The 26,456-nt window shown below is 50.3% G+C and overlaps 1 protein-coding gene across 2 annotated transcripts in view; it reads left to right on the forward strand.

Annotated features, from left to right (window-relative positions):
• The first annotated feature begins 2,712 nt into the window (after positions 1–2,712).
• IGSF3 (immunoglobulin superfamily member 3) overlaps positions 2,713–26,456 on the forward strand; it is an 89,516-nt gene continuing 65,772 nt past the window's right edge. For both annotated transcript variants that reach the window (XM_081026274.1, XM_081026275.1), the window contains exons 1-2: positions 2,713–2,801; positions 3,464–4,145. In XM_081026274.1, coding sequence (XP_080882400.1) covers positions 4,103–4,145 — 43 coding nt within the window. In that variant the 5' untranslated portion in view covers positions 2,713–2,801; positions 3,464–4,102. The remainder of the gene's footprint in view (positions 2,802–3,463; positions 4,146–26,456) is intronic.

A 26,456-nucleotide genomic window follows, 5' to 3' on the forward strand; every position in this document is an offset into this window, starting at 1 on the left:
GTAGATGTTCTGGAAGATTCCTTGACTCTTTCTCTCCCTCTCCATATCCAATTCTTCAGAAAATTCCATTGAGTATACTTTCAAAAGGCTTCCGGATTCCACACCTTTCTCATCACCTGTGTCTCTACCACCTTGGTCATCTCTCATCTGAGCCTCCTTTTTAGTGCCCCGCCCCCACTCTTACCTCGCCCCCTCTCCCCCCAAAGCTCTATCCTTTCTTTTCAGGTCAGAACAATCCAAAGTGCTCCCATGGCCTGTAAGGACCTACAGGATTTGGCCTCCGTGACTTCTTGGAAAACTTGCCTTCCTCTCCTTCTCTCTTAGACCCTTTCAAGCACACTAACACACCTTTTAGTTTCTGAGCTTGTTAAGGGGCTTTGCCCTTGCCGTTCCGAACCTTGGAATGCTCTTCCTCCAGAAACCCCCAAGGCTCCCTCCTTCCCTTTAATCTGGTCTCTGATCAAATGTCACTGCCCCTGAGAGGTCTTCCCTGATCGCCGCACCTCCTCCCTACCCCACACACATACACACAGGATTCCCTTGGCCCACATGTGTTCCCTCAGAACACATGTCATGGTAAATGTTTATGGTTCATTGTCTGTTTCTCCCTAGAATGTAAGCGCCATAGCAGCAGAGTTTTCTGGGCATACAGTAGCTGCTCAATAAATAAATGAAGGGGTCTAGCAGATAGAGAGAAGCGAGAGTCAGGGTTGTCTTGGGGGAAAGGGGTAATATTTAATACACAAGAGGAGATTTTCAAAATAATACTTGGCATATGTGATAAATACTTAATCCAATTCAATTTAATTGAAGTGTTTACAGTGTGATTACTATATGCAGGTGACAATACCAAGAGTTATTTGGAATAAATGATTATTTAAGGACAAATCCTGCTGGTAAGAAACTTACTGCCAAGGGAGAGGGGTTGGGGGCAAATGAGACCCCTTAGTTATTTTTGTATCCCCTGTAGCATGTCCTTCATTGCCCTGCATGCTGGGGGGTATTCATTTCTTTTTTATAAGTGAATTATCAGTCTATTCCTTCACGATATCCTTTCACTATCATACTGTTCGCTGGGTGAAAAATGTCTAACACAAACTTATAGCTTCTTTCTGAGTTCTGAACTCCATCCTACCCCCCACCCCAAGCGCTTTTTGGACATCTTCACTTGCATGCCCCTCAGGCATCTCAGACTCCAATCCATCTAACCTTATCCCAGGTATCCTGATCTCAGCTGTTGAGGTTGAACTGGTTTTTCTGGCCCATTCCTCACCTTCAACCCGCCACTCCATGGAGCCTACCTCCCACCTCATGGGGACGTGCTCAGCCCGCTCCCTCCCCATTGCTGCTTCTATGGCCCTGGTCACCATTAACTCTTGGCTGGGTTTGCAGCAACACCCCCAGCCTCCTGCAGGAACCCCTCCTGTCCGTCCTCCACAGCGAGGCCAGAGTGGTCTTCCTAAAATGGACATCTGCTAATAGTACTGTCTTATCAAGTCCTGCAGACACTTTGCGAAGGCCCTGGGCTCAAGGCCAGACTCCTTAACTCACCGTACAAAGCTGTCCGGGTCCTGGCACCAGATTTCTTCTCTGCTCATTTCTCATCGCTTTCTTACAGCCTAGTTTGGGCCCCACAGCTATTTCTCTGTTGGGTCACTCTCTCCCCTCTGGCTTTCAGGGATGCTGATTCCAGGGCCTGTGATGCCTTCCCTCTCTCCTCTTCCCCTGGAGGCTCCCTCTGGCTCCTTCAATCCTGGCTGACTAACCCCCCTTCTCCTCATGCCTCAACCTCCCAACACAGGGCCCCCGTCCGTCCACACTGCTCTTTTCGTGCCATACCTGTTTTACTGTCTCCCCACTAGACTGCAAGCTCCAGGAGGAGTCCTGGACCACCTTGGTCCCTTCGTGACTGTCCTATGCTACCTTGGTCCATTGTGACTATGCCAACCCAGCATGTGTGTGCCGTACAAGTATTGAGTGAGTGAAAAAGCACTTGCTTGGATGGAACTGCTCCTCATAAAATAATTACAGCTTACATTTACCGAGTACTTAAGATGTGGCAGGCACCATTCTAAGTGTTTTACAAAGGTGTCACGGACATGGCACATAACCCTGTGAAGTACAGGCTATTCCCCCACATAACAGATGGAGAAACCGAGGCAAAGGGAGTACTCAGCCAAGGCCAGCCCTGAGGAAGTGGAAGAATCCAGGCTGTTTCCAGAGTCCCCTGCGGTCTCAGCTTCTAGGAAATTCGGTCCTAGAGTGAGGCGCAACTTGGGGTTCCACTAGGTGAGCCGATTCACGCCTCCTGCAAAGGGCTTTGTTTCCCAGAGAGGACTCGCTCCTGTGTCACCCTTCACCAGGCCCGTGGGTCCCTCGCCGGCCTTTGGGAAGGGCCTGTGCATGTAGCCGGCGGCCCCGGGGGCCGTGTGCATGCGACCCCCTGGTTAACTTTCGGGGCTGCCGGTCCGCAGGCCAGCCGTGCCCACGTCCCTGGGTGGCCCTCGCCCCCGCCAGGTTCGGGCCCGGCCGGCCGCGGGGCCGCGCGTCTCGGGGAGCGGCTCGCAGGGGTGGGCCCGGGGGCGGCGCCTCTCCGCCAGGCCTCCGCCCTCGCCCGCGCTCGGCCAGCCCCGGAGCCGCGGCCGGGCTGGAGGGGGCGGGGACTCGGGAGGGGGCGGGGACTCGGGAGGGGCCGGGCGCCGCTGCGGGGCCGGGGCGGGCGGAGCGGGCGGAGGCGGTGCGTCCCCGGAGGCGTGCGCCCGGGCGCACGGACAGACCCACGGGCCGGCGCGCGGAGGGAGGTCAGGCTCGCGGGGCGCGCGGGGGGGGCGGGGGGGGCGGCGGCGCGGGGGGAGCGGAGCCGAGGGCGGCGCGGGGGGGGCGGCGACGGGCCCGGCGCGTGGGGCTCGGGGGTCGGGCCCGAGACCCTCCCCGGCCGGTGGGGCGCAGGGCGAGCGCGCCCCGGCCGCGGAAAGCGGGGCCCCGGGTCCCTTCTCCCTCCGTCTCTTTTCTTTATACTCAGCGGAAAATAAACACCCGGGAAGGTAAAACAATAGCGGGGCCACCTGGGACGCGGCGCGCGCCGAGCTCCTGCGTCCGGGGCGGGGGTCCGGGTGCCCCCGCGAGTGACGGCCCCACGCGGGGCCCCCTGCCCGCTTTGCCCCGCGGACGGTCGGTGTCCCCGCGGCGCCGGGGTCGGTGGGAGGCGACAGGAATTCCCAGGAGTGCAGCGTTTGGCCAAAGTGTGGTAGAGACAATCGGGCTTCCTCCAATCGCTCTGCTCTGGGCGGGGAAACTGAGGCGGAGGCCCACGGAGCGACTTGGCCAAGGTCAGAACGCAGAGGGGGACTGTCACGGCCCGGGACCCGGAGCCAGGGCTGGGGACCCGCTCAGCCCCTCTCGGTTTGGCGGTTTTGCGGCGGTCGGGTCGGCCGTGGATAAATCCCTGTTGTGTTTCTTGTAGAAATCTGCTGCTACGGTGGGACCGCTCCAGGGCTGCCGGACGCCAACTTGCTTCGTGTGTTGTGGGCAGGTCTGGGGCAGGTGGCAGCTCCGCGACCCGCCACCACCATGGGAGGAGACGGACTTTTTGAGGAGGAGACCCAAACCGTGGAGGCCGGCCAGGGCGATGTGGCAAATCTGTCAGAAGGTTTTCACAAAACCTGCCCCGTTCCCTTTGGGGAATCCGAATGAGGGAGATTGCAGACACCTTCTCTGGGAAGCCAAGGACATTTCTGCATAATCAGTGGATGAAGGGATTTTCTCAGACTTTCCCCCCCTTTTCCTCGAGGATTAATCCACCGCAGTCTACAATTCCAGTGGAAACCACCAGGCACGAGATGTGGGAGAAGCCTAGAGTATCTGCAGAATTGTTCTGGACCCTTCCTTTGCTCAGGGGGGTTTAACCACATGCCACCCACCACCCACCCCGGACTGCCTCCTGCTGGTCTCCTCTCTTTAACCTATCCTTATTTTCTGAGTTAAGTTCTGTTTCCAAAACTGTCCCCTGGAGGTCTAACTGGATTGCCAGAAATGAGACATTAAGTGCTGAGGGAAGAGGAAGCGCCCTGTGTTGTGTCTTCTCTCCGCTGCTGCCGCCGACATGAAGTGCTTTCTCCAGGTGCTGAGCTGTCTGGCTGTGCTGGGTAAGTGGCGCTGCTTATCAGTGCGATCGATGAGAAAGTTTAACCTGCTGTTGCTTCCTGTAATTCCTTGTGGTTCTTTCCCATCAACTCTCGGCTTTGCGGGACACTAGGAGGCAGCCGGTATGTGACACAGGTTGGAAGAGGGTACCAAGAGGCCCGTTTCTGACCCAGGAGGAACGGGTGGAACATTGTGTGTTGTCCTTAAGAAAGAACGTTTACTGTCCTTAAAGGTCTGCCTAGGCCTTGCAGTGGTGAGGTCCCCCATCAGCATGTTGGTGGTTTGGGGGCCCCATATGGACCGTGGGGTGGTTTCTTGCAGTACTATAAACATGGTGCTTAGTCCACATTCATTCCAAATCCAACTGGTAACATTGTCAACCACTCTGTCAGAAAGTTGGTTTGATGATGATGGTGTTTTATCTTGAGTGGAGGTGGGTGTGGTTGGAAAGGATGCTTTGCCCTACCTAAGTAGTTTGGAGACAAAAAATGTTTGATGGTACTGGTGCTACGTTCCCTCACCAAAGAAGCTCGGATCATTTTTTGGGGAAAAAGAGAGACCTCTCTTAAGGATTCTCTCTTCGATGAAGGGCCCCCCTTTGCCTAGCACTCACCCATTCTCAAATTCAACAGTATTTTCCATGCCACTGAGCACCATCTGACGTGGTATCTTGGGTGTAGGATGAGCTCTCTGGCCAGGCTCTGTCCGCCCCTCTCCATTGCCTCAGACCTCACACATGAGCACACCCCATGCCCTCGTATGGTGAGGTCCCCTGCATTCAGAAGAGGTCATCACTACTGCCTATGAAGTTTGCATCTCCAAATCTAGGTGTCCTGCGTTTATGGAATTTATTCATGACCTGCTGGCAGTGGAGATTGATTTCATTCATTGTCTTGCAAGTGTTCACATATGGGTGGAGTTAGAGAGCCTGGTGGAGTTAGAGAGCCAATCTCAGCCTCCCTGGGAGTGACATCTGAAACTCAGTCAAATGGGACTATAACCTCCAAGGGTTGTCTTGACAGTGAAAGCCTATAAGGTGTTCTAAACATCTTGACTGCTTTGAAAAATGTCTGGACGTACAATAAATGTTTTCCGTCAGTGGTGCTCAAACTTGGGTGCATGTCGAAATCACGGGGGGAGCTTTTACAAATACAGGCAGCCACCCCAGGCCAGTGACAGCGGGTTCTCTGGGAGGGCGACCTGGGCACCAGTCTTGCAGCTCTCCTAGGAGATTCCAGTGTAGAGCCAAGTTAAGGAACCAGCATGAGGCCATCAGTGGCAGCCCTCTCTGCTCCAGCACACATGGTCACAGGTCTGGCGGTTTGGTCAGTCTTCTGACCAAGTGTGGGTCAGGATACCGTGTTTCCTGTATGCTCAGGCAGGTAGCTCTGTACTCGCCCATCCCTAATGTTGTATTGGTATTTGTTACACTGTATTTGTCATTCACTTAGTGTCTGGGTTGAAATCATTAATTGGTGATTTATGCGAATGCAAAGGACAAACAAGGAGAGCCCTCCTGGAGGTTTGGGGGTGGGGTGGGTTGTGTGGCTAAGGTGGGGAAAGAGGACTGAGTGGCAGGGTGGGGCCCAGGGCAGAAGGAACTGCCAATGGGAAAACAAGGAAGTGTGACATTTGTGCCTTTTGTTTCTCCTGGCTGCTTAAAACATGTAAGGCTGCCTGCTGGTCCCTTTGCTGGGCCACTTCGGAGTGGAGCCTCGGCCCCAGCACTGGCCACTGTTTCTCTTCCCTTCACAAACAGCCTCATGTACAAAACAAGTACCATGGAGGAAAATGAGCTTCAAGGTGGCATGGAAGGGGAATGGTGGCAGAAGAACAGACATGGTGAGAGGGGAAGGTTTGGAACTGTGGACCTGCATATTAATCTCTGCCGGGTCTTTTGAGCCTCACTGGTGAAATCCCCTCTTTTCTCGTCCCTCGATGACTCTCACCGTGGTGGGGAGGGGACCTTGCCAGGACTGTGTTAACCTTGAAAGGCAAAGGCATATGGGGAGGGAGCAACACCCAGGTTGGGGTCTTACTTCCTGCTTGCAGTCTGGGGGAGGGGGTCTGCATTCTTACTGTATAATGCACAATAATGTGTAATGTGAATTTAAAATAGTAAAGAATCCCAAGGTTGGACGCCCAGGTGGGTCACACACCTGGACTCAAATTTTGTTTGTAAAAAGGAGGGTAAGTGCTCCGCAAAGTGAGACAGAGCCAGGGCTTCCAGGCTCCAGAAGTGGCCGTCTGTATTAGAAAGCCCCGCGACAGCATGCGGGTGGGGAGGGTATACAGGGTAAACCCCAGAGATACTGGGGGCTCCTTCGACAGTGTCAGGCCTGTGCCTTTTACTCCCTTCCTTTGCCATGTATGGGATCACGTTGTTCTGCCTGTCTGGGTACTGATTCTTACCCTCTTGACCACTATGTCTTGTTTCTTCCTGTTGCCGCTCTGGGTCCCCCACCCAATGGGGGAACCACGGACTGCCACTGCCACCCTTGTTCCATTTCTAAAGCCATCTTAAGCCTGGACCTGGTGGAGCCATGAGGGCAGGAAAGTCTCCGCTACTGAGAATGGGTGGAGCCTGAGGGGCAGACGAAGAGAGAGAGAGAGTAGGGGCTGGTGTGAGTGTGGTGTGAGCGGATGGGGCGGGGGAAAGAGGGCATGTGGACAGGACAGGTGGGTGTGGCTGTGCCCGGGAGCTGCCTGTGTGAGTGACAGGGACACAGAAAGATGAAAACAGTGTGGGAGAGACCGTAGGATTTGTGTATGCAGGACCAGGAAGGGAATCATCAGGAAAGATGAATATAAGCTTTAGGCACATAAAGCAAATTTCAATTTTGCATTGCCACGAAGAATTATGCCTCCCAGATCAGTGCTGATGCTGCAAACAAGATGAAATAGCTTTCAGAGTGTTAGCGATGAAAAATGGAGGGGATTGAGACATCTCTGGATCAGTGCAGGAGAACGGGTGGCTGATGATCATTTGTGTTCTTCACCAGTGCGAGAGAATTGCATCTGTAGAGTTTGAGAAGCCTCCTGTTTGAATAGGATGGGACTTGGGAAGCCATCCCTCCCTTCCCTGTTAGTTGGGGAAGGCTTCTTGGGGTAGAGGCCAGAAGGTACTTCCAAGGAGATAGAAAGAAACTTTGCTGTTCTGGTGGGAGTGAGCGCAGAGGCAGGAGTGTGGTGATCAAAGGCAGAGAAGGAAGAGAGAGAGGAGAGAAGTGAGGTCGTGGCAGCGTTCAGGGGAAGGGTTCTGAAGGAAGAGGATGAAGACCCTGAATGATGGGTGAACAAACACCCCTGGCCCAACAGTTGTCCCAAAGGTAGAGGGAAAGGTTTGGAACTGTGGACCTGCATATTAATCTCTGCCGGGTCTTTTGAGCCTCACTGGTGAAATCCCCTCTTTTCTCGTCCCTCGATGACTCTCACCGTGGTGGGGAGGGGACCTTGCCAGGACTGTGTTAACCTTGAAAGGCAAAGGCATATGGGGAGGGAACGACACCCAGGTTGGGGTCTTACTTCCTGCTTGCAGTCTGGGGGAGGGGGTCTGCATTCTTACTGTATAATGCACATTAATGTGTAATGTGAATTTAAAATAGTAAAGAATCCCAAGGTTGGACACCCAGGTGGGTCACACACCTGGACTCAAATTTTGTTTGTAAAAAGGAAGGTAAGTGCTCCGCAAAGTGAAACAGAGCCAGGGCTGCCAGGCTCCAGAAGTGGCCGTCTGTATTAGAAAGCCCCGCGACAGCATGTGGGTGGGGGGGTATACAGGGTAAACCCCAGAGATACTGGGGGCTCCTTCGACAGTGTCAGGCCTGTGCCTTTTACTCCCTTCCCTTTTACTGTGCTTCCCTTTCCTGGGGGGGCCATTACACAGGGTGCCAGAGAAGGGAATTCTTGTCTGGAGGACTAGCGTGGCCAGATGCCTTTCAACCGTGGGAGTCACTGAGCCACCTCTGGGCATCTGGAATGGTGTGAAGAGTCTCAATGTCCAACAGTTTTCATTACAGCAAGAGAAGAAGAACAGTAGTAATACCTCCTTTCCTAACTCTAGTCCTTATTCTGAAGCAAGCCCTGTCTCCTTAAGTCCTCAAAACAACCTTGCCACGTAAATACATCATATTACCTCCTTTTTGTAGGTAGGGTTATGGTGGTCGAGGGAGGTTAAGGAACTCACGTGAGGCAGAGTACTGTACCAGCTAGACATGATGCTCCACCATGGTAGGGTCCCAAGCCCCCTCTGTCGTGTTCCATGTGCATGCCCCCATTCCCAAGGTCATCTCATGGTCCAAGATGGCTGTGCTACAAAAAGGGTTGGTAAAGGGCAGGCCCTCTTAATTTAAGGACACTTCTGGGAAAATTGCACACATCACTTCTGCCTACATCCCCGTTGGCTAGAACTTGATCACGTGCCCATACTTTGCTGCAAAGGAGGCTGGGAAATATTATCGTTCATTCTCAGTGTCCATGTGCCCAGCTAAAATCTAGGGGTTCTATTACTATAGAGGAAGGAGAGAATGGGGACAGCTGCTGGCCTCTGGCACAGTCTCAGAGCTAGCAGGTGGCAGGGCAGGGTTTTGAAGCTAAGACAGTTTGGTTCCAAATCCTGTGTTCTTGCATCTGACAGCCTGCCCATTCTTGAGTATGAGGTCCAGACCCTGAGCTCTAAGAAGTCTTGTTGGGAGGGCATGAATCAGGTGAACCAACAGTTGTACATAGGAGGCAACGTAAATCAGCATATGATTAAACGCTAAATATGGTTTTAGCAGTAGTACTATAGTGTTTATAGCATGCTTATATGCCCGTCACTGCTAAACACTTTACATAGCATGACCTTCTGTGTAAAGTGCTGAAGGACCATCTCTGTCACGTTCATTACTGTAGCCTTTTACCTGGCACACAGTAAGTAGGTGGTCAGTTAATTTTTTGATGAATGGATGGTTTCACGAGGTAGGTGTTGTTTCTGTATTGGCTCCCTCGATCAATTCAAGGCTTAGAGAGTGTAAATAATTTTGTTCAAAGGCAAAGAACTGGAAATTGGCAGAGCCTGGATATTGGAATCCAAGTTTGTCTGGCTATAGTGCTTACACCTTTGCGTAACCAAATGGGTTCGTAACCTTTTCTGTGTCGTTTAAAATCCTTCTGGCAAGTCTAGTGAAGCCTACGTGGACCCCTTCTTGGGATAACATTTGAAAATGCATAAATAAAAATACAGAGGCTAACCAAGAAAATCAATTATACTGAAATATAAGCCATCAAAACAGGAAATAAATTTATGATACAGCAATATGTTTCTTTAATAACTCATTCAATAAATAATAAGATCTAACAGCAGGTCTAACCATTCTCACTTTGGCATAGGGGAGAGCGAAAATGTAATTTTGAGGTCTCTGCATCAACTGGGATGGGATATGAATGTGTGTACGACGTTATCTGCTGTGACCAAATCACAGGTCCTGGAGAGTTTACCGTGATGGTTGCCTCCAATCATAACAAAAGGAAATGTTACCTTCCACTGAGAGGTTAGTGACGAGAAAGATGTCGTGTTTTTTCTCCCCCCATTCAAGTTCACATACCTCCTGAATTCTGTCCATCACCGCCTGTGCAACTCAGAGTTTAGTGTCGGTGGTGGTGGTGGTGGTGGTGGTGGTGGGAGAGGCTGGGCTTTCAGAAATGGCAGGGTTGGCATGGGGAGGGCATTCTATATTCAGCAGAGACTTGACAATGCCGAGGAGCCGGCAATCATACTGGTGGTGACGTGGCCCTTTAGAGAAGGGAGGGATGATTGTCCGTGGTTTAAGGGACCAGTTCATGTGGGAGGGTGTGGGCACAGAGATTGGCTTAGGCTGCGTTGAGCTTGGCACTTGGCCTGAAACTGGGTCCCTAGAGCCCAGGCAGACCACTTCCGCGGAGCCCAGGCCTGGGAACTGGATGAGGTGGCTCCAGTTGCTGGCCTCCCAGGGTCCCTGGCCTTCTGCATCCTGAGTCACAGTTCCTTGGTTCATAATTTTAGGTTCCTTTGGGTGTTGCTCATTCATCATGGTGGCCTATCTGTTTCTTTGCTGCTCCAAAGTGAGCACAGCGATTCCTCGTAAAGGGTTGGGTTTTTTTACTTTAAGGAAATTAAGGAACCCTGTGTGTGAATGCCCCCTGATTTTCAAAGAAATGAGTGATTGCATGAAAATCAAACTTATAGTTGTACAAAAATCACGTGTTGCCAAATTCCCTCATCAAGGACCCTTTATTGAGTGACTAATTGTGGGCCACCGTGGCAGGCGCTTAACAAAGACATAGCAGTGGACCTCCGTTAACTGGAATCCTCAATTAACTGGAATTGTGTTTTGATTTTTGAACTCCACTTGCAGAAAGGCAGAAGTCACAAGATGTGGTCGTAAGGATTTATTCTAGAAATTAGCTTCTAGGCCACCGGAGCCCGGTCTGTACGTCTTCTGCATGTATAATTATAGTAGCAGAAGAGAAGGATGAGCCTCGGGGCACCGCAAGATCCTAAATCAAAGATTAAATTATATGAACTCTACCCAGTCTGGGAAGTGGTCAGATGTATTTTAAAAAGCTTTATAATAGGCTTTGTAATAATGAGGGTTGAAACAAAGTTTCTGCCTCGCCCTGTTTTAACCCTCTCGTGAACTTCACCGGAATATCCCATTTCCTCACCATCCAGGTGACCCAGGCTTTGCTGAACACTACCCTGTCTCTGCCCTCTAGGAGATGACAGCCTGAGGTCAGAGGTCAAGCAAGTGGTAAATCCCTTTGCACATGGCCAGGAAGACGTTGATGTTCTATATTGTCTGGGAATGGGCATCTATTGCAGAAGGAGAGGCGAGGCAAGTGTGTTTGCCCTGTTTTGATCTCCGCAGGGGGAGTGAGGGAATTCTCTGCTAGGAGAGGGATGGCGCTGGAGCGGCCAGTCTGGAAAGGCTTTCTGGAAGAGCTGGAACGTTAGGCATTTCTTAAGTAATAGAAGAGTGAGGGGTCCTGGCAGCATTGTGGGGTGGCAGACACGTTGGACTGCTTGGAGAAGGCTTCTGAAGGATGGAGAAACCCAGTGTCAGTGGGCCAGGGCGCTAAAGGTGCTGCTTGGTAAGAATGGGTGCAGTCGGTTGGCATGAGGAAGGAAGATGCCAGAGAGCTGTAAGTGGGTATCCTAGAGCACCACCGGGAGAAGAGGCCAGGGAAGACGAGAGGCGTTCCTGGAGTTGGCAGGTCCAGAGTGAAAGTAAAGGGGACCCGTTCCTGTACCAGAGGAAGAGCTTTTGTGTATCTGCCCCAAAAATAAAAATAATTAAAATAACCAGGGCAAAGACTTTCTCACAAAACTGGGTACTCAAAAAAATTGGTGTCCTCTTCTCAACTCTTGGAGAGGAATCCGATACCAGTTGTGTGTTTGTTCCCATTATGATTATTTGATGTCGAGTATGTTCAGGATTGTCTTCAGCTGGCATTATTTTTGTGCGTTTAATTCTGTTTTTGTTTGGAACACCCATGTCCCCATATTCCGGAGTGCCGTCCGCTCTCCTCCGTTTTCCTCGTGACTTCTGAGAACACTGGCTCTGCCCTCAGCCGGACACTGCATCCCGCCCGCAGTATTTTGGTGATGGGGCCCTGTCACGAAGCGGGCTCCCGGCCTCTTTCTCAAGGATCCCTTTTATGAACTCCCCTACCCCCAGGAGCCCCATACATTTGAAATGTTCTGTCTCCCAGACAGACAGCATTTATTAAGTAGGAGCAATCTGTTTTTCCTATGTAACGACCTATGATCCCTCACACTTGATACGGACTCGCCCTAAAGCACAATTTGGCTGGTGCCCTGGGTGGCTGATGACCAAAGGACATACAGAGCCTGACCTGTTAGGTACCTTAGCCCTGTATCTTAGCAGTAGAAGGGAGGTGGTGTCCTTGTTAGGTGTGTTGGAATCTTTAAGATAGCCAGCGTCAGGACCCCAAAGGTCACCTAGGTGGAGTTTGCCCATGAATTGGTTGCACTGGTGACCTTGACTGATTTTGCAAGGAAAGACTTTCAGTAGGAAGAGGAACAGGAGACCTGGCGTGCTGCAGGTTAAACCACACCTTCCTGTCCTGGCCAGGTACAATGCATTCCCCGTCCCCCACTGCCTTTTTTTTAAAGACTTCCAGAGAATGAAATTTCACAACCTCTTAGGTATACCAGCTGTATCAAGAAACCTTAGTTTTCACTGAAGATTTGATTTGAATTAAGTCATAATGTAAAAACAGCAAATAAAGTGCTTTAGGGTAAACTTATATGAAACTAAGGTGGTGAGAGATTGGTTTCAATTTCACAAGGTAGCTTCTATTTGTTTGCTTCTTTTTCTTTTTTTTTTTTTTAAATTTTAATTTGTAGCCAGAGGTAACAGGTGAATATAGTTCTGTGGTAAAAAATCCAAACAGTACAGACAGAAAGTAAGATGCTAAAATTCCCCTCTGCCCCATGTCCCTCATTGAGTCCTTTATAGTTCGATATATAGTCTTCTAGACCCTTTCTCTAATTTCTATGCATGTACTCACACAAATACAGATTTTTTTTCTGACGCAAATGGAATTGTACAGAACATATTGTTCAACAACTTGATTTTAAAGGGGTGATTGACTTCACTAGTTTTTCAGGCTTAATTTTATGGCTGTATCAGAACTGATTTTGTTATTTTATAGCTAGTGAAAGTGTAATTTGTGAAATCATTGGGGAGTAGTGAGCCCCATTCAATCGCTATGTAATGGAATAATTTTGTCTTACTTTATCAAGAGCAAGAGTCTTAATAAAAATACTACCCTTAAATTTTAATGTATTTAATGAAAATAATCGACTTGTTTATTCTGAATAGTTTCTCCCCAAACACATAAATTTAACAAATTAAGCACACACATTTTATCTACCATTTTAGTTACCATTTTGAAACTGTGTTGAATTAAAATGCAGCCTATCTAAAACTTGTTAAGAAGACAACCATAAATACTGGCTTTTGTGTCTAGTTCAATCAAGTGCTTCTTGTTTGTTCATTGACTAGGTTAAAAATGAGAGTTTTCCTGCCTTTTCAATTCCCAAGTGATTCTTCCATTTAGAAAGAACTGGACTGGAGTCACCTCCAAGGTTGCTGGTTGCCGGACGTTTTAGACCTTAAGCCAAAGGGAGAGAACTTCTCTAGTCTTTTCTTCTCTAGCGCTGCAGAAGCAACTATTGCTGTAAAACGATTGTCATTTCAAAGTGTTGGGTCACTTCTCAGATTCATGGATATGACTTTCTTTAAAACCCCTGGAGCCAATACAGGTTTCTTGGATGGTTCACCTTTAGACCTGGTTTTTAAAGTAGTTGCTATTTTCGAGAGATGGGGGTTGGCTTCACATATCATAGTCAATGCTGCTTAAATATCGATTTGACCCGCCACCACCTATCCAGAGACCTTACTGTTCTGTTTGAATCTACTTACAATACTTTCCTAAGAAGTCTTTTCATCTGTTCATGGAACAAATATTTGAGTGCCTGCCACAAGCACTCATTGTTCTGTTATCTCACGGACCGAGAATTAAAAGGTAAAAATCATGACGCACATTTTAAGTAGTCACCTGATGATGTGTTTTTAATCTTTAATAGAGTAATTAAAAACACTGACATTAGGAAACTCTCTTCTACCCCTAAGGTCAGTCTTTCTTCTTATTATTACTTAACATCTTTTCTTCCTATTTTGTTCTCAACTCCTCTTGAGCTGCCATGTATTACAAATACCGCAGGCAGCCCTAATGAAGGGGCCTTTAGGAGTGAGAGATGAATACCAGTGATGGGGAACATTGGGGTACCCCCACCCACCGACCCACCCCAGGGCAAATTCTTTCTTTTGAAAATACTCAGATATAAATGTCTTGAGTCCTGGACGTGTGAAATGTCCTTATTAACTGCTGAGGATATTGTCTGTCTGTGGGAATTGGGAATTTCATGCTTAGCCCTGAATCTCCAGGAAGCCAGAACAAATGAGAAATAAAATAGTTGCACACTTGCCATCAGATAGGAGACAAGCATCCACCCGGGGCTTTCTCCCAAGGACCCTTATGTTGGGCGGTGGTGCTGATAAGGCTGATTGTCTCTCCTACTTTGTACTCAGCCTCCCTAATTCCCTGTGGAGTGACTTCTCTCAGAAAGCCCTGGGAGAGAGCAGGGTCCTCACTAATATTGGGCTCGTTTTCCAGAAGCTGCTACGTCAGCTCAGGAGGGTGCAGGCTCTTCCAGGTCTGCACCTTACCAGGTGCCCCCCCCACCACCTGGGGTTAACTCTAAGAAGACATTGATCTGCACTTTTCTGCATGTCATGAGTGCTTCTTACTTCTCAGTGGAGCCCCTATTCTGTGTGTTGTAGACTGTGCCCAGTGGAAATGGCTCCTAGGAGCCTCTGCACAGGATTCCCCGCCCCCCCAACACACACACACAGGCTGCACTTCTCCCCGAGGCCTTCCTGGTTTTCCTCATTGGTTCTGTTCCGCCGTGGTTTTCTGTTGGTTTGGAGGTGGATGGCCTGTTGGGAGTTCTGCTTTCACAGATGGACACGTCTGCCAGTTTATTAGAGGAGGGATTGTGCAGACAGATTCCTTCTAGGCTCACCCCCAAACAGACAACCCTTTATGACACCATTTAGAGGTGATTTGCTGAACAGTTTCTGAATGTCTTCTGATGTTTCACTACAAAAGATAGCTTGTGAACAGTTTTGCATTCTGGCATCTGGTGTTGCATTACAAAAAAGCAAAGCACGTTCAGAGCACCCTGCCCAGCTTTTCCTCCTTCTCTCTGTCAGAATGCGGGCTGGCCTGGAGCTGGCTGGTCCAGCAGCTCTCAGGCGGGGACGAATGACATCCATACCTCCTGTCTCATGCTCGCTTGTATCTTGAATCCAGCTCTTCTGAGGGAGGAGCTCCCCCTGAGCAGTGGACTTCTAGAAGGGGGAAGGTCGATAGAGAACTAACTTGAATTTATTTTAGAAGAATCTTTCCGACGCTCATGCGTGCCCCTCTTATTTGAAAAGAGAATTATTCTGGAGGTGAGGAGAAGACTGTGTTGGCCTGGGAGAGGGGAGAAGGGCAGGAGGGCTGGAAAGTGCCCCTCCCAGAAGAGAAAAAGACTCTGGTGTACATCATCTTTGTTTTAACATTACACAGGACAAGCATTCGCCTTCCCGCTCTTAACCCCACCGCAGAAGAGCTGCAATTTCCCATATTTGGAATTCGGGGAGAGCCAGGCCTCATGTGAGGACGAGGCCAGATTCAATCTGTGCTTTGGGGAGAAGTAAATCAATAGGAGAGCCTTGTGGCTTGTGGTATTTATGATCTCTGTATGTGCCTCCTCATCATGATTTATTCAGCAGCCCCTCGTGTCCTGCAGCGGGTACCGTGCCCGTCAGTAATCTGACTCTTGTTTTCTTCTGCATAGTTTCCTTTTTGCGAATGGATAGGGATTCAGCTTTACTCGTGGAAGCTTGTACTGTGTCATCAGGAACTGGGGTGACGGAAGTCACGCGGATGCTATTAAGCAACTAATCCCATAAGACATTCGAAGCATCGTCTGCACTGGCCCCTGCTTGTCCTACCCGCAGGCCAGAGATTTGGGAGGGTCTGCCCAGGAGGCTGGGTGGGCACCCATAGCATCCTTCGGAGAGACCAGAGTTGGGGGTGGCGGCGTCCTCCTTGCCCACGACAGGTTTTTGTCGGCACTTGGCGTGGGGACAGGGCCCGCTGACCATTTGCCATGTCAAGAGCGTTCAAGACACTCCCTGAATGTGACCAGTGTGCTGCTGGTACAGAGGACAGTGACAGCCCACCACAGGTGACGATATTGTCCAGCCTCGTTGATGTCTGCGCAGGGTATGCAGGGCTGGCTCTCGGGGAGATGCTGCCAAGTATGGAAAAGGCCCGCTGGTCAGTGATGCTCTCAGACGTTTCTCTTTCAATGATAGCGGGTCAATTATAAAATCAGGGCTGCAGGGTCTAAAAGGTTCAAGTGCTTTGCTTATCATTTGAACGTGACTTATGTATGTGTCATTTACTAGACTAAATTGGGTGACAGGTGCTCTTCGGATTGTCATTTATTTTCTACAGGGTAGAAAGACCCGTTTAGCGAAGGCCTCAGTCAATCCTATCAGCAATAGCAGAAATTCCGAGTTAGGGAACTTCCTTACCTCCCAAGATTAGTTAGATCACTCTGCCTGATGCTTCCCAGCCAGCACCTGCATGTGTCTATTGTGAGGGAATTAATAGGTTGAACAAATATCTAATGTGCTCTGCTATGTGCCTGGCAGTGTGTCATGTAGAGGAGACATAGCCATTATCCTTTATAGGCCAGCAAAGAAGGCAAGCAGTGCACAGATAAGTACACGTATAATGAGTTAGAATCGTGATGGTCGACTCCATATTACTGTTTTTAAAAAATTCGGATTACTTTTTAATTAGTGGCTTAATGCGCTAGACTCTAAATTCCATCGGGATAAGGATTCTGTCTATGTTGTTGGTCCTGGCATCTCAAGCCTCTCCTTACCCTGTTGCGTGGCATAGAGTAAATACGAGGTTGAATTGGATAACATCGCCACGTTTGTAGGTCAAAACCAGTGGCCTATCAGCACTGTCATACGGTTCAACCTAGTAATGGCTCACTCAGTAGGAGCGACTGTGGAATGCCTGTCGTAATCAGTGAGCTCTGAGAGGTAGGCTGCATTTAACACGGTCTTCCGTAGCCAAGGAAATGCCAGTTACAGTGTTAGAAAAGGAAATCCAAAACTTCAACTAGCTAAAACTTGTGGACAGACCTGTGATGGAGACACAGGGTATCAGTGGGACTTAGAGCCCTGTGGTCAGTTATGTCTGCTGTGCAGTTCTTGGTACGTTTCCCTGCCAAGGTGGACGCATGTGTGTTTGGGTCTGCAGGGCTGTCAGTAGCCAAGAGAATCCGGGGGCGTGTGCTGGAGTGTGCTGGAAGACGGAGGCAAAGTTAGGAGCAGGATGGGTGGCCCAAAGAGGAAAGAGGAGGAGAGACCTCTGAGCACAGGATTCCCCCCTCCCCCCACAGGCTGCACTTCTCCCCGAGGCCTTCCTGGTTTTCCTCATTGGTTCTGTTCCGCCGTGGTTTTCTGTGGGTTTGGAGGTGGGTGGCCTGTTGGGAGTTCTGCTTTCACAGATGGACACGTCTGTCAGTTTATTAGAGGAGGGATTGTGCAGCTCAAGGGGCCAGCCCTTTAATCCCGAGTGAAGGGAGCAATTGCTTTTACAGCCCAGACCTCACGGATTCAGATTTTCATTGTCAGCCGATTGGTGCATACCCACGACATGCTCAGCGACAAGCTAGGTACCCACAGGCCTCGCTGGGAGCCTCCATTGTGCCTGATGGGTCTGGGCTGGGTGTAGACCCCCGGGTCCATTGGAGGCAAGAGTTGAACTGAGGAGAAGGCCCAGCTGGGCCCTGGTGGGAGAAGCCCAGCACTCTGGCCTGGGTCCTGCCCTCTATCTATGGAACTGGGAGTTGGGCCCAGCCTCGGGCTTGGCCTGCAGCTTCCCAAGCCTCCTCCGCTAAGTACTTTTTTGCACCTGTCTGGATTTCATGGCCCTTTGTCCGGTGTCTGCACACACATGTTCAATTGTGTGTGCCAGTCTATTATAATGCCCACTATTTTCTCACACCCGCAGGATAATTTCCGGTTCAGCTCAGTTCTGCAGCTATTTGTTGAGCATGCTTGTGTGCCAGCACAGCATGGGGGTAGCAAGTTAGGGAAAACACAAATATACAACACTGGTTCCTGCTGATGACAGACACTGTGAGTTGCCTGCACAATGGCCATTCTTTTCTCTTCTTGATGGCAGGGCCTTGATTTGGTATGAATGCCATGTTCTCCCTCCCCTTCCAGCTCCAGGGTAAAAGCTGATTGATCTAAGCCAGTCACAGAGGCCTGTAGTTTAGCCATGGATGTGTGACACAGTTTTGATCAATGAGATGTGAGGAGAAGTCTGCTGGGGGCCAGGGGATTCTGGGAAAGACGTCATCTCTCTTAAAAAGAAACACAGAAGAAGGGACGCCTCCTTCTACTAGATTCTTGGCACCGAGGCGGCCATCTTGTCACCATTCAGAAAGCCAGTCTGTTGAGGCCATCAGAGGGGAAGAGATGGAAAGAACCAGGATTCTGGGTGACAGAGCCATTCTCCACCCTGCCTGTCCTCACTGTTTCAGCTAGTTGAGTGGGTGTCTTCTACTACTTAGAATGGAAGGCAGCCTACATTAAACACTCCTTCAAAGGAGCTGGAAATAGGATTTATTCTCATAAAACAGGACAATTCAGTGTTGTCGGAGTGTCACACTGTCTAGAGCCAGTGCTTAGCCCTGTGGTAAACCAGAAAGGACAGAAGTAAAGACGTTGGCGGGCAGGACTCGAGTGAGGAGATGGTATTTGGAATGGGTCCTGAGGTTGGATCAGGGTGTGCGTAGGAGGAACCAAAGGCCGTCAAGGAGCGGATGGCAGGAGCAGACCTGTGGGGACAGGAGCAGACATGGCCTTGACAGAGAACAGTGAGGTGATAACCCTGATTCATGCCACAGGCAGAGTCTAGAGCACGGCACATGGCAGGCTTAGAAGGTGACTTCTGAGTTATGCAGTGGGGAAGTATTGTGGGCCCTTGAGCAGGAGAGAAACTAAGAAAGCCGACCTTGGGAGTGAGGATAAAGCAGCCGTGGCCCAGGTTGATTGGAAAGGAAGAAAGGAAAAGCTGAGGGACCGGTTTAAGCTCCTGGAATAACTCGGTTGGAGTTGGTGAGATTTGAGTTGAAAGCAATAGGAAATGGGGGATGGTATCAAAGGACAACTGTCAAGGAATAAGAGAGCTGTTAAAAAAAAAAAGCACTGAATGGCATGATGAGGAAGGGGGAAGAAGGCTAGAAGATGAGTCCAAGAGTACGAGCATGATGACTTGGGAAATGACGTCAAATGGAAATTTGGAACAGGGAATTCATTTGGAGAAGATGCTCTTTGGTTTTTGCCATTGGGGTTTTGAGGTAATGATGGAAGGTGTAAGTAATGTGACCTTGAATTCATCCGAAGCTATGGGCTCATCCTTGGGAACAAGAGGTCAGGACTTAAGATGACGTGGCAGAGACGAGAGCTCCTCACGAGATAGGCACACACTGCTGATTTCCCTGCCTCCCTGCAGGTTGGTTGGGGCCGTGTGAATAGTGTTACCCAATAAAATGGGAGAGAAAGTGACAGGTGTCATCTCCTGGCCAGGCAGCTAAGGACTCTGTGAGTATTCCTCCATCTCTTATTCCTGTGCTTTGGTAAACTTCGGGCCAGGGCCAGGGCCCGGGGTGTGGCCACAAGGGGCGAGGGCCATCCTTCCAGCCTCAGCCTGGGATTGATCCGCCTTTAGCCGGGAATTCTCATGGAAGTTAGGTCTGCAGCTACAGGGTGGCACTGCTCACTGCTCTTTGTGTAGGATCCAGGTGATATGTGGTCTTCAGGTTACAGTTTTCAACCTACTATTGACGTGATTTGCTCAGAGTTCTGCAATGAACGGCCGAGAGCGTGCTGGCCTACTCGTTCTATCTCTGGGGGCTCTCCGTGTTTTTGGAGGGTGGGTTTACTTCTCGCCCCCTTCCATGCAGGGAAGGGGATCCCTGTTCATGAGCTGTGCCAGCGAGGTGGCTGCATTCTCCATGAGTCACCAGAACGTCAGGGGGCTTGCTGAGGGGACTGTTTGGTGGCTGGTGTCCACCAGTGACCAGCTTGAGGTTCTCAATCATCCCGTGAAAAGTAGAGCTTCAGGAAAAAGTTCCAGGCCTCCAGATCAGACTAAGAATGAGGTGCCAAGCCCATCTTTTTCCTCTTTCCTCCTCTCAAAAGATCAAGAATGTGCCTTTTCTTAAAGGCCCGGGAGTGCGGAGCCTGGCGTTTGCAGTACCCAGCTGTCTCTTTGTTTCAGGGCTGTGTTTCTTTTGCCCGGCTGACTCACATTATTTTCCTAAGGGCAGAGGCCCCGACGCAGTGCTGGGAGGCCTCTTGGCATCTGGTTCTCGTCAGGCAGCGAGGAAAAGCGCAGATGCCGAATCTGAATCTGATCTTGCTTTAAACAGAGCAGAGTTAGACGCGAGGGAAAGGCCTTTGTGCGGCGCCTCTCCTGCTCTGGGGGGCGGGGGGGAGGGGGGGGGCCCTGGTGTGTCCTGTTTCTCCTCTCACTGAAAACTTGGCTCCATAAACAATCCAGAAGAAACCCCTTCAGGCCTGGGAGGCAGCCCGCATGGGCCACTCTGGGGCTGTTCTTTATGAATTTGAAAATGTAAAGACGGGGAGGGACCACTTCTTTGTCTCTTAGGGAGGTGGTGTTTCTTTTCTTTCACTTTCAACAAAAGAGGGGTGTCCTAAATATTTGTTGATGCTGGTCTGTTCATGGCAGCCACTCCGATCTTACCCACTGCTCTCCCTGCTTCCTCTGCTAGCCCTAGAAGGTCTAAGTCTAGTCCCAAGAGGGGGATGACACTGGAGCCATCTCTCAGGCCAGCCTTTCCTTTGTCCATCTGTCCTTGCAGTCATCCATCTATCTGCCCACCCAACTAATGTTCACTAAGCATTTCTTACTGAGCCAGCAGTAGGATTTGGGGCAAGCTACTCTAAGCTCCCGTTTCCTCATAATAGGAAACATTATGTGCCATAATAGGAGCTCCTCGCTTGGGTTTCTGGGAGCATTAGATGGGCCATCTGTGGAGAGCGCTTTGCATTGCGGCTGGCGTGTGCTAAGTGCTCAGTAAATGGTGGTGGTTATTGTTTGTCCAGGGCTGGGGTGCTATTCTGACCGGCCACAGGTTGCCTTAGACACGTGTGGCCATTTGGAGATTGGATTTGGCCACAGTACATAGCTGCTGAGCCATAAAGGCATGGCCTTTGGACCACGTTGTCACCTCCCTCGGGACAGCTCGCAATTCTTGTTTCAGTCTTGGCAAGACCGTTGTAGCTGGGCATTGACTGTGTGTACTGGCCACTGAGTGTTCGCCAGCAGCCCTGAGGGCGTCCCTCAGCTCACTGATTGGGTATTCCTGCCTGGGTCTCACCTGCCTTTCACCTTCACCTTTTTTGCCACCGGCCACACTTCTGCCTCTACCTGTCCCACCAGCGTGTAAGCCATTTTTACTTCTAGCCTTCTCCATCAGTTCTCGCTCCTGTTTCTGTCCAGACTGCTCTCCTCTCGCCTGTTCTGTAGGATCTCCTTTGTCTTGCGTTCTGCCCCAGTCCTTTTGGGGAGCCGTGTTGATGTCATCTCAGGTCCTGTGCTGGGTGTCACGGGAAGAATCTGCGTTGGCCATGTGAGTGTACCGGATGGCAGAGGATCTAATTAGTGTCCTGGGGAAAGGGAGTGATTTATCACTGGGTGGCACCCCAGGGCGAGGGTCTGGGGTGAGAGCAGCGTTTTCTGGCTTAGTATCAGCTGAAACACTGGCATCTAATAGGCAAGCGTGCACTGGTCAGCTACCGGGCTTTCCTGCCAGGGGAGTGGCCCATGATCTGAGGGACCCACAGTTTGTTCCCCTCACGTCCTTTGTTGTCCCAGCTTAGTTGTCTGTCTACCTTCTCGGTGTTTCACCCCTGACAGCTCACTTAATTCGGCCTCCGGCGGTCTTCATTCCCTGTGAATACTTTTCAACTGCCACCTTCTGCCTCATTCCAACTCCCCTCCCATGATTAGAGGAAATTCTCACCTTCCCTGTTTATGAGCCAAAAACTAACCCTGTCTTGGCTGGTGAGTGTATCGTGCTAAGAGGAACTTTTGAAGTAAAATGAGACATCGTGAAGAACTGGCACCGTTCACTTCCAAGCCTTTTCAAGTTCTTGGAAGTTTTTCGGGTCTGTCCTCTTTTTGACCCCCATCCCCTAGAAGTCGCTAGCTTCCTCCCAAAGGTAATGCTAGTGGCATTTAACCAGAGCCAGGCAAAGGAAGGCTCTGTCCTGACGCCTGTGGGAAGTGACAGAGAACTACTGAAACTTGTGTTCCATGTCCCAGAGCCCAAGGGTTCCAACGGTGGTGGCAACAAATCACAGTGTGTTTATAAAGGAAATTTTGTCCTGTTCCAGCTCAGTGCTGTGTTTCAGCAAGTGACACTGTGCAGGGACATGATGCACTTATGGGAGGAAGGCACTTCCGTGACCTCTCCTCGTGAAGTAGAGGAAAGGAGAGGCCTGGAGGCCACACAGTGGTCACCCCCTTTGTGCCGCTCCCCCAAGACCCCCCAACAGCCACATCCATGGGCTTCCCACCCCCACACCCACTCCGCCCCCCTCCCCTCCCAGGCTGCAATCTTTGTCCCTCATTTGTCCCTCATTTTCCCCAGTGGTTCCATACTTGCTGGGTCCTGCAGCTCTTCCGTGACCCGGGCTGGTTGGGAGGCTCATGGATTAGTGGAGTCGCTCATTGACCCTGAGGTGGGGGAGCAGAGGCTGACATGTATTGAACCCCTTCATCGAGCCAGGTTCTTTGCTCACTCACATTCTCTGACTTCATCTGTACAGCGTCCGGCCAGGGGATTGTCGTGCGGCTCCCTGTACAGATGGGGCAGTCGAGGCACAGGAAGGCCATGAGACTTCTCCAGCACAGACCACTTTTGGAGCTCTAGTTAAGGGAAGGGGACCCAGTATCATTTTAATCTGCTATATTGCGGTGTAATTGATGGGCAACGAAGTCCACCAGTTTTAAGTGTAATTCTGTGAGGGTTGACAAGTGTAAACCACCATTACAATTAAATATAGAACACTCTCATCACTCCAGAAAGTTCCCTCCCCCCGCCTCGAGGCCCAGTCCTCACGGCTCTGATTTCTGTTACTGTAGTCTTGCCCTGTCCAGAGAATCCTACAGCACGAAGCCTTTGGAATCGGGCTTCTCTCCCTCAGCACAGTGCTTCTGAGATTCATCCGTGTGGTTGCTTATATCTAGTTCATTCCTTTGTATTGCTGAGAGGCATTGTACCACATTTTGTTCATCCATTCCCCAGCTGATGGACATTTGGGTTAGTTCTAGTTTGGAGCATTTATGAATACAGCTGCTACTCTGTATATAAGTTTTTGTGTGGACGTGGGTTTTCATGTCTCTTGAGTAAATCCCAGGAGTAGTGGGATTGCTCTCGTATAGCAAGTACATGTTTAACCTTATACGAAACTGCCAGATTGTTTTTTGAGGTAACTGTGCCATCCCACATTCCTCACTAGCAGTGTCTGAAGGGACCTGGTACTTCTCCTCTAAGTCCTTTCCGGTCACTTGCTGCTGAGGTGTTGTTAGTGGCTGCTAATCACGTTAGTGTGTCCGGAGTCTGCCCTTTTAACAGGAGATTTCTAGAGAAGTTCCGGTGTTCAGAGCCAGTTGATACTGGAGAAGTTCTCTCCGGGAGGCCCGTGAGTTCCTTGGACCAGTCGCCTCTGATGGCCGCCACCACGCAGACACCTTCCTTTACTGGCTCTCCTCTCTGCCATCACTTCGGTAGATAGTGAAGATTTCCCTGCAGAATTCCTGCTGCCGTAACTAGGACTCACTAGCAGCCTGTGGACCCTGGAACATTCCACAGCTGTGCTGTTCACTTCCCCTGTGATGCTGGCTCCTGGCCAGAGCCGGAGTTAGCGACTCCCTCTTGCTAAGGAATCCTAGTGCAGATGCCACTGGGACATGGCCTCCGCCTCCTTGTGCTTGCTGGGGGGTTGCTGGTGTGCAGAGCTATGGGGGGCCACCTCTGCTTTTTGGAACATCTCAGGTCTGGACCTCCCTGCTCTTGGTTCCCCGTAACAGATATCTAATGATTGTAGTTTCCTGCATTGCCTTCCTGTTAGGTCCCTGGGGATGTGACAGAGCCCAGCCCCGACAGGGGCGTTTTCACATTACAGTTTGCCCTGGTGCGGTGTCCTGGGGGAACTAGAGAGGAGTTTGAAGATCATATGTTGGGTTTTACTGTCTTCTTTTTTCTTCGTAGTGGCATTTCCTGAGTGGGGTGGCTGGTGAAAAGCTGTTCTTTGCTAGGGGTCCAGATGAAGGAAGCACGGATCCTTCTTTCTAAGGGATTGATGTCACAGAGTAAGGACAGACCTTTGTCCTGTAGCACCTGGATTTGGGGAAGGCGGAGACCTGCTAGGGAGCCTTCCTGCTGGGTTGAAAAGCCTCCGGCCCTGGGAATGGGAAGCCTGGCTTCCTGCCCTTTCCCTGACTCTTACTAACTTTATGGCCTTGGATGAGTCACCTGTCCTTTCTGAACTTCACCTCCTCACTGCAGAATAGGAGCAGCTCTTGCGGGGGTGGGTGGGGGTGGGTGGGAGTGGTTGGCGGGTCAGCTGCACTGCACACAGGAAAACCCCCTGTGTTCGGGAAAAGCCCTGGTCACACACGGGTCCACAGGAGACCTGGCCTTGGTCCACCACCCTGCGTGTGCTGTGGCGGCAGGTAGCCCGGGCCTGGAAACCACCTCCTCCCCCTGTCCTCTGGGATAAGATCATGGTAGGTGGATGTGGACGTCCCTGGGACAGGCTGGCCCTGGGGCAGTGACAGCTGAGGACGCCAGCCTGCCCGGCCTATGGAAACTTCCTGCTTGCTCCCACAGACTGACAGTACTAAGTGCACAAAAGAGGCCAGAGTCAGGACACAAAAGGACTGTCAGGAGAGTGAATCGGGGCCCCTGAAGGTCACGTGAAGCGTGAACGTTCCAAATGGGATTTCTCAGAGATGCAGGGCGTGAATAGAAAAATAGCTGGGATTCCACATGGAGAAGGATGGATCTGTAGAAGCAGGGAGTAGGTGTGGGAAGGGTGAGCCCTGATCTGGGAAGCCGGCGACCTGGGTTCTCTAAGACACTTTGTGTGACCACGGACATGTTGGCCTCAGTTTCCTTTTCTGTAAATGAGTTAGGAGGTGGCCTTCATATTGCGTGTGTTAAATGAAGCTCCGCAGAGAGGTGGGCGCCACAACCCCAACACCTTTCACTGTTCACACTGTGCTTTGGGGAGCAAGACGTTCAGGCAGCAGAGTTTGCAGCCTCTTTGTTACCAGTTGGTAAATCTCTGTGGTTAATGAATAATTGCTTTAGGGGCAGAGGTGGGGGGAGCGGAGACTGTGAGTGAAGATGGGTGGGACACATGGGTTCCACCCAGGTGAGGTCATTTCAAGCAGCAATACGCAGAGGAACCTGATAATGACTTTGCTAAGCACTTTTTGTTGTGGGCTGTCTGGCAGGTGGCCCTGGTGGCCCCCTGCTGACATCTGCCGCCCAGAACTCCCAAAGCCCCTGTGGAACGGTGATTAATGCTGTTGCAATGGTGCCTGCGCCCAGAGACGCTCTGTGCCTGCCACCGCCATGCCCTGGTTCAGGACATTTTAGCTGGAAGCCCTGGAGTCCCCAATTCTAAAGCGTTGGCTTCCATTCTTGTTGAGGCTTCTCTGTGTCCACATTTTCTTCTCCTGCTGAGCGAATCTGCTTCTTCCTACGGGTGTGACAGGAGTTTGTAGCTCCCTCCTAGGTCAAATTTTGCTCGGTCCTCAATCCCACTCTGTTTGTTTCTTTGAGGTTTATGTTTCACATCCTGGGAGTCCTGACCAGCTCCAGTGCCTGGACCCCTGCCCCTTAAGTCCCCCCTTGGGGATGAGGTGTTTCCTGCTGTAGGCATCCAGAATTCTAATATTCTTTATGATCACAATTTCAGAAGCATGCAGCATGACCTCTTACCCTTCCTGAGGTCATCCTAGATTTTAAAGAAAAAGCCTAAGGACCTTTTTCTTTTTTGCTAAAATGTTTTGGTATTTTTTATAATAGAAAATTCTTGTACATGTTAAAAAACAAATCTGGGAGTATAAAAACAAATGAAATGTTCTGTATTTCGGAGTAAAATTTTATGAAACAAAAACGAGTGATTTTTCATGGTGATCGTTATCTCAATGGTACTTTAAAAATCTGATAACATTTTGTTCAGTGCTGCAGTGTTGTAAAGGGTCATCAGAAATACTGAGTTGATGACTCATGTCCTTAACTCTTCCGACTTAAGTCCTAACACAATTTGAAAGCCCTTCTCCCAGCTTCTTTTTGTCCGGTCCTGCCTGTCAGCCCTCCTGCACTGCCCTTTCTGAAGGCTTCTTCTACTGTGATCAGTGCCCTTCTTCTTGGTCATTTTTTTTTTTTTAACTCTGGATTCTGCTACTGCTTTTCCTTATTGTGGAAAATTTCAAATATATACTAAAGTAGAGAGAATAAGATAATGAATCCCCATTTACCCATCACCCATTTCCAACAATTACCAGCTCAT

The sequence above is a fragment of the Rhinolophus hipposideros genome, assembly GCF_964194185.1.
Source record: "Rhinolophus hipposideros genome assembly, chromosome: 19".
NCBI classification, from domain to species: Eukaryota; Metazoa; Chordata; class Mammalia; order Chiroptera; family Rhinolophidae; genus Rhinolophus; species Rhinolophus hipposideros.